At 47.8% G+C, this 12,128-nt stretch overlaps 1 protein-coding gene across 3 annotated transcripts in view; it reads right to left on the bottom strand.

The window, feature by feature from the left end:
• Positions 1 to 2,029: 2,029 nt before the first annotated feature.
• The window catches only part of CYFIP2 (cytoplasmic FMR1 interacting protein 2), a 127,803-nt gene continuing 117,704 nt past the window's right edge, over positions 2,030 to 12,128 (bottom strand). For all 3 annotated transcript variants that reach the window (XM_081826247.1, XM_081826249.1, XM_081826248.1), the window contains 3 exons: positions 9,499 to 9,737; positions 7,760 to 7,907; positions 2,030 to 4,965 (listed from right to left, as the gene is read on the bottom strand). In XM_081826247.1, coding sequence (XP_081682373.1) covers positions 4,798 to 4,965; positions 7,760 to 7,907; positions 9,499 to 9,737 — 555 coding nt within the window. In that variant the 3' untranslated portion in view covers positions 2,030 to 4,797. The remainder of the gene's footprint in view (positions 4,966 to 7,759; positions 7,908 to 9,498; positions 9,738 to 12,128) is intronic.

Raw genomic sequence — 12,128 nt, 5'->3', positions numbered from 1 at the left:
ATGCATTTTTTTTTTATCCCTCCTACAACTCCAGGAGTTCCTTTAGGTCTGTGGCTATGATCAATTTTTAATCTTTAATATAGAGTCTTGCAAATAGTGAGTATTCAAGATGTGTTTCTCAAAGCAACAGTATCCCAGCCTTCAAACAAGTTCAGGGCCCCCAGAGACAGAGGCTTTTTCAGATCTAGCCTTTCTCTTCTCCACTGTTATGGACCGAATTGTGTCCCCCACCCCCACTCCCCAGACTTCAGATGTTAAAATCCTAACACTTAGTACCGTACCGCCGAATGGGGCTGTATTTGGAAATAGAGCCTTTAACAAGGTACATTAGGTAAAATGAGGTCGTATGAATGTGTCCGAATGCAATATGCCTGGTGTTCTACTACAAGAGGAAATGAGGACCCAGACACAGCCAGAGGGAAGACCGTGTGAAGACACAGGGAGAAGACAGCGTCTAAAAGCCAAGGAGGGATGCTCAGAAGAAACCAACCCTGATATCACCGTGGTCGTGGATTTCTAGCTTCCAGAACTGTGAGAAAATAAATTTCTGTTGTTTAGACCATGCAGTCTGTTTAGACCATGCAGTCTGCAGTATTTTGTAATGGCAGCCCTGGCAAATGAATATGCTCTGCTACCCTATTCTCTCCCATCATGAAAATGCTTCCCTCTTTCAACTGAAACCCTTCAATCCTTGCCAGGTCCCTGCTTCCCTGATTGTGCCCAGGTGTTATGACTGCCTTTGAGGCAGTGGCCCTTCTCCCTTGGGAGTTGTGTTGTTGTTGTTTGTATACATCTAACGTGGATTTCTATGTTCTCAGCCCAGTATTTTTCAAAGCATGTTCCATGAGAGGATCAGTAGTGCTGCAGAGAAAGGGGTTTCCGAAGTCATGGCCACTAGGTGATGGGGTGCCATTCCAGGCTGGTTAGTGCTGCAGGACTCAGAGCACTACAGATCTTCAAGAAGGGAAAGAGCAGGGAGGCATTCCCCAAATCCATGTGACCACGGAACCCTCTTTTCACTGAGCATCTCTCAGGGCTAATACCAACTGCACCCCAACTACAGCAGCTCAAATATACAACCTGTAATGATAAGACTCCTTGGAGGTGGTGACACATGGCTGGAAAAGCTTTCAAGTCTGTGAAGTAGTCAGGCCCCTCAAAGTACCCCACTGGGACATTACCAACGATCAGGGTAGTAGGGCTGGAAGGGACCTCAGATTATTTTGTCCCACTTGAGGAAGAGGGAACCAAGGCCCTGAGAGATGATAGGGCTGGCTGCCCAAGGCCACAGCCAAGGGGAGTCACTAATGCCCTAGGACTCATCTTTGTGGATGGTCTTTGGGAAACTTGCCGCTGCGTAAAATGTGAGACTCCAAGCCCTGGTGCTTGTTTTAAATACAACCTTCTCGTGTTCTTCTGGTGTCATTCTTTCTGATGAGGGTGAGAGGTACCGTCAGCCTGGAAACTTCCCTGCCGCCATGCTGGGCCTCCTCCTGATACCAGGCTCTGCTCCATCTTACTCACCCAAAGCCCTGAAAAGTCCAGTGGCCCTAAGTCTAGTTTCGGGGTCTGGCCTGGCTGATCAGTTCGTTACAATGTGCGAGCTTACTGTGTGAAATCGATGATCAGAATCATTGCTTACTGTGTGAAAATAAATACACCACAGAGCCTCTCTCTCGAAGGTGGGAAATAACATATAAAGTGATTGCAGCTGATACAACAGAAGGGAGGAATGGGATTTAGCCTGGGGCCTGCGTACATCAGACCTCATTAAATACTGGTTCCCATCCTCCCTCTGAGACTAGGGATCACTCAGAGCTACTGCCTGAATCTCGTCCAGTGTCAATCAATTGGTAAAGGTAATGCCCCAGCGAGAAAGCACAACAAGCCATTAGTTTAGGATGCACCGACCTGCTCTACCCTATCTCCTTCCATTCTCTTCAGGATGTTTCCTTAGTTATCAGTGTTCACACGGCCTTCCACAGATCAACGAGCCCCAGGGGAGGACCAGGAATCACGGCCAAGATGCTAGTTTGGAAGCAGTTTTAATGAAGATGGAAATGTTTATCAACTCAACACAGGTACCCCAAAATACAAAGCAAAATATCATTTTCAGCTGCATAGCAAATATGATTTAAGAATTTAACATCATTATTTGATCACAAGCGTAAATATAAGTCACCATAAATAAATGTAAATTCATTGTACAAAAATCCCCAACAACTCTTAATACAAATATGGTACATTTGACAGTTTCTGGAACAGAATTTTTTTTTTAAACTTTTTAAAACCTAAGATTTTTTTTTTCCTGGTTCTTAGACACACACAAAAAATCAAATCAAAAGGAGGCAGGAATACCAGGGAGGAAAGAATATTAAACCTGTTTGGTATTCATAAATAAATGTGCCAGCGAGCTAGGGAAATGAAATGTCTCTCCTTAAGGTGAAGACCTCAATTTACCAGGGTCAAATCTCTTGAAGATAATAGGATTCCACCCAGGGGTCAAATTCAGGGTTACAGAGGCAGGACCGAGGGGCAGCTTGCTGAAATAGCAATCCCATCAAATGGATGATCCAAATCTCCACAAAAGCAGTGGGCAAGGATCTGGAATAAACTCTAGGACTTAATAGCTGGTCACCTATCTGAAAGACCCACTGTCCTCAGACAGGACGAAGATTCAGAAGACTCTGGAGCTTAGAGATTTTTACGTGGGTTTGGAAGGCGTGTCCTACCATGTGGTGTAGCCTCTCCCTTCTGCCTTTGGGACACATCTATGGTCATCAAGAGGAATAAACAACAACAACAAAAAATCAGAATAGGAAGTGGCATCTCCAGACAGGATCTGCCAGCTTCCACCCTGAATTGTTTTCCTACCCTACAAATATTTTCTTTCATGGCTCAGAGGGAGCTCAGAGCCCAGGTTAGCGATGGAGAGACCCTCTCAGTGGTCCTCAGATTTCCATGGGCAACAGAACAGCTCGGAGAGCTTGTGGAAGGTACAGATTTCCCTACCTGACTCCCAGAGATGCAGACTTAACTGGTTTGGGGGAGGGCCCAGAAATCTGCACCAAATGTGGCTAACTTCAGGACGTCCTGATGGAGGCCTCTGGACCACACTTGGTGAGCCCCACCTCTCTCCTCCCTGGTGAGCAGAGTGTATCACACAAACCTCTTGCTATGGATTGTTTTTTCTCTTTCCATTGGATTAAAACGGGCCATCTGATTAATGGTAACCATTTGCATTCATCCGCCCTGAGGGAGGGGATCATTGTTGTTGCTTCTATTTTCTCTCTTTTCTTTTCTTCCCTGGATTGGGGGAGAGATACCAAATGTCTCACTTTACATTTTCTTACAAGCTCAGGGTCACAGGTTCCCTTTGAAGAAGAGGTGCTCTTTAATGAGACATTCATTCCCAAAGGCTTCCATCCTTCTTAACAGTCTCCCCATGCTCGGTGGGAGATTCTGAGAAGACTTTTGGTTCAGTTGGAGAAATGCAGGTAGACAGGCCCCTGCGAGATATGCTCCATGACTCAAAATCTAGGTTAAGGAACACTGAGGATGTTGAGAGCAAAAGATAAATTTCCTAAGAATCTTTCAGCTTCTACGACAATGAAAGTCCCGATTCACTAAAACAGGACTCCTTTTCTGGGAGTGTATCCACGTATTAAAAACTCATTGACAAGTGCTATTTATATTCCTCACCCCCCTGACCCCAATATGTTTTGGGCTTCTGTTGAAATAACCCCTTAACATTTTCTTTCTCGTGGGAGTTTTCCTTGATGAGAGAGTCTGTGCAGAGAAGTGGTCCCTAATTTGGCCACTGGCTACTGGTGTGGGCAGTACGTGCCTGACTTGTTCAGTGCTGTGTTCCCACTGTCCTCGGCCCTGTGCACCTTGCTGCTCACAGTATTTGCTGAATGAATAAAGGAACCACATCATCATCAAGCTGAGATGGTCCCACAGCTTTCGGGGCTATGGAATTCCTGGCTATGTCAATAAATACTGCTTCCGCACAGCAGGCCTGACCATCTTTCTACCCAAATTCCAGTCAGTGAGACATGGTTGTGAATGCATTTCTGATTTCTCTCTAGGAGCGCCCTGAGAGGGGAGTGTGGTTTTGGGGAGTCCAGGGAAGGCCAGAGCCAACACCATCTATCACGGTGCCAGTACCAGGAACCTTGTCTTCTGTTTCCCCTGGCTCTCAGCATCTTGTCCACAAGCACTATGGGTGGTAGAATCCCCGGCCTCCAGAGTAGGAGGAGATGCTGCCTGGAAAATGCGGGGGAGGGAGCCAGAGGAGGTGAAGAAGCCAGGAAGTGGAAACACGCCTGTCAGGCTGGGCTGTTATCTCGGGATACCACCACGCTCTTGTCTCTTTCTCTGAGACTTCACTCCTGGGGTGGCACGTGGGCACTGGGTAGGAGGTCACCATCTGGGAGGAGGTCTTGAGAGGCAACCATGGATGTGGGGTGTGGCTGTGAGGTGGAGAAGGGGTGAAACTAGGGCTCTTAGCACGGCTGAGGGGAAAAAAGAAAAGAAAAAGCACATACTGCCCTGTTTCTTTTCATTTTTTTTTTTTTTTTTCATTGACGCTATGGAAAAACCACCATGGAGATGTCATGGGAGAGCATGCACAGGCCCAGCCCTCGGGAGGTGTAGACGTGTTTGGGGAGGTTCTTGTTTGCTTCCAGGCTTATCCCATATGCTGTCCAGTCGGACCCTGTTGCAGGCTGGCCATGGCTTTCTCTCTCCTGCTTCTTCTTCTCATCCAGGTCAAGGGTCTGCAGGCCCTTCCACCTAGCAGGTGGTGGCCAGGGACTGGTGGATGGGTGGCTGGAAGCAACGCACATGCTCTACAGTGGAACTGTCCGTCTCCACGGACTTCATGTACTTGTTCAGGATGGCAAAAACCTCATTGTTCAAGATCTGGTACTTCCGAATTCTGTCTGCCATCTTCTTCAGGGGCTGTGGAAGGACAGGGATGTGCAGGTTAGGGGCAGGAGGAGGGGACAGAGAAATAAAAAGCAAGAGCAAGAAAATGCAGTGAGGTTGGGGTCTGGGGTCCCGATGCATCAATGATGTCACTCTCTTGCTTACAGGCCTTCTATGGGTTTCCAGAGCTTAGCAATCAAATGTTAACTTGGCCATAAAACCCTTTGTGAGTTTCAAAATTTACTACCAGGCTACAATAATCAAAACAGTATGGCACTGGCATGAAGACAGGCCTATATAGATCACTGGAATTGACAGCCCAGAAATAAACTCTTCCACATGTGGTCAAATGATTTTTAACAAGGGTGCCCAAACCATTCAATGGAGAAAGGATGGTGTTCTCAATAAATGGTGCTGGGATGCCGGGAATGGCCCACAATCCCTGTACCGATGGATGAAAGATGACTCCAAACGTTGTTGTGAAAGAGAGGAGAAGGCAAGGGGGTCAACGCTCAGAGACGAAGACCTTTGCCCTTCTTTGCTCCCGCTTTTATTGGTCCTTCAGGATAATCATATCCTTAGCATTGTCTCTCAAGCACGTGATGTGTGACAAGGGGTCTTACTGGAACTAGGAGGATCTGTTTACAGGAAAGATACGATATGCTAATCGGCGTGTTCTACGAGTTCTGCTAAACATAGCCTAGGGGACAATGCATACGTCTCTTAGATCACAGGGCGGCTGTTTGTGCTGAGAAAGTTTGGGGGAAGACAACTCCCCGAGGCACTCCCACCGCAGAGTGGTCACGAGGGCCTTGGCATTCCGAAGGCCCGCACCCTTCTCCAAAACCTTCCATCACCCCCGGCGGCCTCTGTGTTACATTTTAGCAAGCCAGGTATTCTGGATGATTTCATGCTTGACATTAACTCCAACCCTGGGGAAAATGGATATCCACATGCAAAAGAATGAAGCTGGATCCTTACCTTATATAATGTACCAAAAACCGCCCCCCAAAACAACAACAAAAACAAAAACAAACTTTAAAATGGTTTGTTTAAAGACCTAAACATAGGATCTAAAACTATAAAACTCTTAGGAGAAATCACAGAGGAAAATCTTCATGACATTGAATTTGGCAATGATTTCTTAGATGTGGTACCAAAAGCACAATAAAAGAAAACATAAATTGGACCACATCAAAATTAAAAACTTGTCTGCATCAAAAGACACTATCGACAGAGTGAAAAGGCAACCCATGGGATGGGAGAAAATATCTACAACTCAAATATCAGGTAAGGGATTAATATCCAGAATATATAAAGAACTTCTACACCTCAACAACAACAAAACAATCCAATTACAAAGTGAACAAAGGACTTGAATAGACATGTCTCCAAAGAAGATAGACAAATAGCCAAACAGCACGTGAAAAGATGCTCAACATCACTAATCATTAGTGAAATGGGACTCAAAACCAGAATGAGATAGCATTTCACATCCATTACGGTGGCTATTACCAAAAACCCCAGAGAACAAATGCTAGGAAGCCTGTGGAAAAACTGGAACCCTTGCACATTGCTGGCAGGAATGTAAAATGAAAAGAGTATGGCAGTTCCTCAAACATTAAAAACAGAATTAGCACATGATCCAGCAATTCCACTTGTAGGTAGCTACTCAAAAGAAATGAAAGCAGGGACCTGAACAAATATCTATACACGCATGATCCCAGCAGCATATTCACAGTAGCCAAAAAGTGGAAGCAACTCAAGTGTTCACTGAAGGAAGAATGGGTAAATATAATGTGGTATATACATACCATGGAACATTATTCAGCCTTAAAAAGGAAGACAATTCTGATACAAGCTACCACATGGTGGCCTTGAACACATTATGCTAAGTGAAATAAGCCAGTCATCAAAGGATAAATACTGTAGGACTCCTCTTACATGAGGTGCTAGTCAACTCTAGAGACAGAACGTGGAAGGGTGGTTACCAGAGGCTTGGGGGAGGGGAGACTGGGGAGTTCTGTCTCCCCAGTGAGCACAGTGTTTCCCTCTGGAAGCTGAGAACGTTCTGGAGGTGGAGGGTGGTGAGGGCAGCAAGACAGTGGGAGTGTACCTAATGCCACCACACCGTACACTTAACGATGGTTAAAATGGCAACTTTTACCTTTACGTATATTCCACCACAATGGCAAAACAAACAAACGAACAAACAAACAAAAAACCCTTTATGGGGTAGCTCCTGCTTCCTCCTCCTTTCAGCTGCCCTAGAGACCCACTCTTTGTTGTAGCCACACACCTTCAGGTCTCTGTGCCTTTGCTACAGCTAGCTGCTCCTTCTGTCTGGAACATCCTCCCCACCCTGCACCCCATTTTTCGCCTGGTTATTGGCTGGTGGTCATTCTGGACTCGGCCCAAGCGCTACCTCCACCGGAAGCCTTCTCTGGCCACCCCTCCCCGCCGTCCCCCCGGCCCAATTTCGATAGCCACGACCAGCCTCCTCCCAGCCCCGCGCCTGCGTGACTCCCACGTTCGGTGAGAGTGTGTGTGCACGAGGAGCCGGCATCGGCCGTCTGACCGGCACGGGGAAGGGGTAATTCAGGTCTGGAGCTCGGCCCAGCCCTGCAGGGTGACCTGATTCATCCCAGCAGGTTATGAGCAAGTGACTCATGGCTTCCGACCAGAAGGTCCCCGGCCGCTGAGCATCTTTGTACCTACCCGTGGTGCGGAGACTTGGCCTCCATAAGCAGCTCGCCCTCCTTTTCAGATGAAAGCCGGCTTGTCAGGCCTGGCCCTACTTCCCAGGCCCCAGCCCTTGGCTGCTTACCACATTCTTAATGACCTCATCCTTCCCGTCCTGCCTCTGGACTTTCAGCAGGTGGTAACAGAAGTCAAACAGGTCGAAGCGACGCTGCTGGCCCAGCAGGACGATGATGGAGCAGCCGGCCCAGTTCAGACCGTCACCAAAACATTGCCTGGGGGTGGGGAGAGGAAGCAGCTGAAGTGAGGGGCAGGGGAGGGTGGTGGGGACAGCCCTCATCTTGGGCCAGGAGTACAGAGAGCGAGCAAGCCAGTCCCTGGGTCAGTCCTCTTAATCTGTAAAGTGGGTGCAAGGGAAGAGGTGAGCGTACATTCATTTGTTCCAGGGACTATGGCTTAAGTCCCTCTAGCCACAAGGAGGTGTCAGCCTGTCAGCCACTGAGTTAAGAGAAAGAAGATAAATTTGCAGGGAAAAAATTCAACCAGTCCTTGAGACTTCTGCGGCTGATGAGAATTCGGATGAGACTTGGTCTCCTCAAGGAGCCGGCAAATGCTTGTGAAGGGAAGGACCATTTTAAACCAGAAGACCAGGTGGTGGCTGTAGCCCCAGAGGGCGGGGACGGGCGGGGACAAGCGGGGATGGGGCGTGGTGTGTGGAGGGGCCTCTGCGGCCGGCGTGTGGGGGCCGGCGAGTGGTGGCTGGCGCGTGGGGGCCCGCGTGAGCACGGGGCCAGCAAGTGGGGGGGGCCGGCGAGTGGGGGGGCCGGCGAGTGGGGGAGCCGGCGCGTGGGGGCTGCCGGGGCTCTGGGTCTGGCGAAGCTCAGCCGCAAGCCGCCAGCACCCAGCAACATCCTGGGCACATCCAGAGGCTGTGGGGTCATCTCTCTGCTGTTTTTCTTATCCTCAAGCAGCAGCTGCAGCCCAGTGGGCAAGCTTCCCGGCTTCCTCATCACTCCGGCTAGAAGTGCAGGCCCAGCAGCTGCTCTGAAAACAGCTTGCACATCCCAGCCCAGTCCCAACACGACTTCCTCAGGGAAGCCTTCTCTGGCCTTGTTCTCAAGAGCTCTCGGCTCCTGCAGGGCAGACCTTGTCTGCCTTCTTCCCTACTCTGGTCTCAATGTGTAGCTGGGCGAGGGAAGGAAGAACTGGAATCTGCTTCTGTCTTCTCTGACGACAGGACTGGGTTCCTCTCGGAGGCTTCCTGGTTTTCAGGAGTAGAGGCCTCACGAGCCAGGCTCATGTGCACAAGTTAGGGCATGACCCTCTACTGAGGAGGCCTCACCCTGTTCTACGAACCCTGCAGTTTTGTGAGGGGTGAGGTGGAGGCTGGGGTTCTCAATGCCAAAACCTCCCCAGGGCTCCCTCCTGTCTGCCCAATTGGAGCAGCTTCCAGTCTTGGAAAGACCAGGCCCTGTGGGGTCCTAAGTCCCAATGCACACACTCCCTCTCTGCCTCCAACCACTCGTTGCCTTTCCTGGAATGTGCCCCCCGCCCCTCTAAGAGTTGAATCCCAGGCAACGTGCAAGGCTCAGTTCTACTGTGTGATTTACACTCCAATAACCCACTCAGCTCACTTCTCAGGTACCTGTCACCCTTCCCGCCTTTGCTGTATGAGGCCAGAAACCATCTACTTCTGCTCAGCATTGGTGTCTGTCCAGTACCTCGCACATCATAGGTATTCCAGAAACAGCTGTTGGACAGCCCACCCCTGCCCTCTTTCTAGTTGAGCCCTGGTAGCCTGGAGACTCTTGTTGGGGGGAGACATGCAAGTGGGGCGGTGACCCAGCCTTCCCTGGGGGTACTCACTCAGCTGTGAACTCGTTGGTCCCCACGGGGATGCAGTAGACGAACTGCATGGCACTCCAGAGCCGGTGGAACTCCACGCACTCGTCGACGTGCATGACGCCATTGGTGGGTGGTGGGCCCCGCCAGATGGGGTCCTGCAGGTAGCTACGAATGCGTGTCAGGATGACCTCAAACATGGACAGGCCACAGCACAACCGCTCCTTGGTCAGCAGGTCGCCCTCCCGAGCGATGGCGATTTGCTGGGAACACAAACATGCATAAACCTTCTATCCTCACCTCGGACCCCATCTTCCACCTCTCACCTGAGATTCCCATGCCCTGGAGCTGGCTGTAGCTGGAATTCACTCACCAGAGTGGATGTCTTGCCCAGAGCTGGGCACTACCTTTGTAAGCCCTAGTGCAATAGCAGGTGTCTTGTGGTAAGACTTACTTGTGGCAAGTGAAATCTAGGCGCTATCAAGGACGAAGAGTCAAACTAAAAAAAAATCCCAGTCTACCATATAATGAAATGCTATATATCCACTGAGAAGACTGCGATGATACTACGAGTTCCCACTCACTGAGTGTGTGTAGAATACATCAGGCCGCGATCTAAGCTATTTACTCCTCACATCGACCCCATGAAATAGGTGCCATTGTTATCCCCATTTTACAGATAAAGAAACTGAGGTTCAGAGAGGCAGCCACTGAGTGGCAAAAGCTGGGATTTGAATCCTGATAGTCTAGATGTATGGGTTAAATTGTTAAGTGAATATAGAGCAAGTTTCAGAAAAGGATGTATACTACAGTCCTATTAAAAACATCAACAATATGCAATCCCACAGACAAACAAACAAAACCATATGTGGGGGTGTGTGTGTTGTAAACTAGTTTAGAAGGAAACATCAACTGTGGGAGCAGATGGGCTTGGATAAACAGGCAGGATGTTCACTTTTTACTTTAAATACTTCTGTACCGTTGAATGTTCTGCAATAAAAATATGTTACTCTTAAAATTTGCCACTGATTTTACAGGATCATTTCCTCCCATTAGAAGTCCTCTGACCATTGTAAACTATCTCTATAAATAATTTAAACTGGCTTCCTATCTGGGTCCTGGTTATTGCATCTCTAATAATCAGCTGGCTAGACAAGCACATCAAAACACATTACTGTCTGCATTATGAGTAAAAATGTCTAGGGGTAGAGGTCTCAAAACCATCTGCAAATAGTAGATAGATATCAAAATCTGAGGTCAAAGGAAGGTCTCCAAATCTAGGGACAAAGTTAGAGAAGGCTGGCCTCTGAGACGGAGAGGTCCACAGGGAGCTCGTGAGGTCAGCTCTCCAGAGGGAAGTCTCCCCAGAGAGCTCATGTTACAAGTGCCTGGAAGGAGCCTACCTGACTTCTCCCTGTAAGCTCTCACCCTGGAGCCCCTAGAAGGAGGGCAACCTCTAAATTAATCCACAGAGGGAAATAAATCAGGAAACACAATGCTGGAGCCTGTTAGGAAAATGGGCCAGGAGCTTAGTTGTCATGACAACTATAAACTGAGAGAAGTCTAGGACAAAAAACATGAATTGGGGAAGATGAGTGTGACAACGTGTGTTTTAAGCATGAAGGAGAGGGAACCCTGATTCACGGTGACTCGTTTTGATTTCGTAGGCAGAGAAAGCTCCTGAGCAGAGACGAGACCATTCAGGTTGCCACAGTTGGCTAGATACAGGTCTTTAAAAAAATCCTGAACCTAGTGCTTGATTCTGTTCTTACCAGGCAACACTATACGCTGGTATTTGGACCTTGAAAGACCTCTCCACTCAGAGAGTGCCTGGTACAAGGAAGATGGTCAGTAAATACATAAAGGACCCATATTTGTTTTCAAGTCATGAATATTCTTCTTCATAAATTAACACAGAGACTTCTGGTTTACTAATTAATCTCACGTGCAACCAGTTAGTCTGAATCAATCCCCAGGGCCTGACAATCACGGTGGGGAACTAAAAATTAGCAGTGGGGTTTATAAATCTGCAGCCAGACTTGGAAATCTAGTAACCTCCCCACTACAGCCAACCAAAGGGCCCCTGATGGAAAAGGTTCAGGAGTTTTGCCCTTCCTCAGAAAAGCATTCACCCTTCAGTTTCTTCTGGGAACTGTAAAAATAACACAGTCACTTGGGTAAATATGGAAAAACACTTTCAAAAAGTCGTAAGAAAATAAAAATCTCCCATAAACCCCATTACCTAGAACTGAGGTTTCTTAAAATACTGATCTATGATTGGTGTTAATGTATGTGAGTGTGTGTATACATCCATAGCTAACAGAATTTGGATCAGACTATCTTGCTTTTTTCTCTTCAGATAGCAGCAATCTACAAAATCATTTCCTTCAATATTTTCAGTAACATAATTTTTTAATGGCCACAGAAAATGGCCACTGATAGATCACCATTTATTGAATCTTCTATGCTTACTGGTTATTTTAAAGTGTTTCAAATTTTCATTATTACCGGCAATTCTTTTTTTTTTATTCTTATGTTAATCCCCATACATTACATCATTAGTTTTAGATGTAGTGTTCCATGATTCATTGTTTGTGCATAACACCCAGTCCTCCATGCAGAATGTGCCCTCCTCAATACCCACCACCAGGCTA

Source organism: Leptonychotes weddellii, chromosome 7 (genome assembly GCF_054177405.1).
Source record: "Leptonychotes weddellii isolate Sample4059 chromosome 7, ASM5417740v2, whole genome shotgun sequence".
In the NCBI taxonomy this organism is placed as follows: Eukaryota; Metazoa; Chordata; class Mammalia; order Carnivora; family Phocidae; genus Leptonychotes; species Leptonychotes weddellii.
The sequence above is the reverse complement of the archived record's forward strand: the minus strand, read 5'-3'. Positions and strand labels throughout refer to the sequence as shown.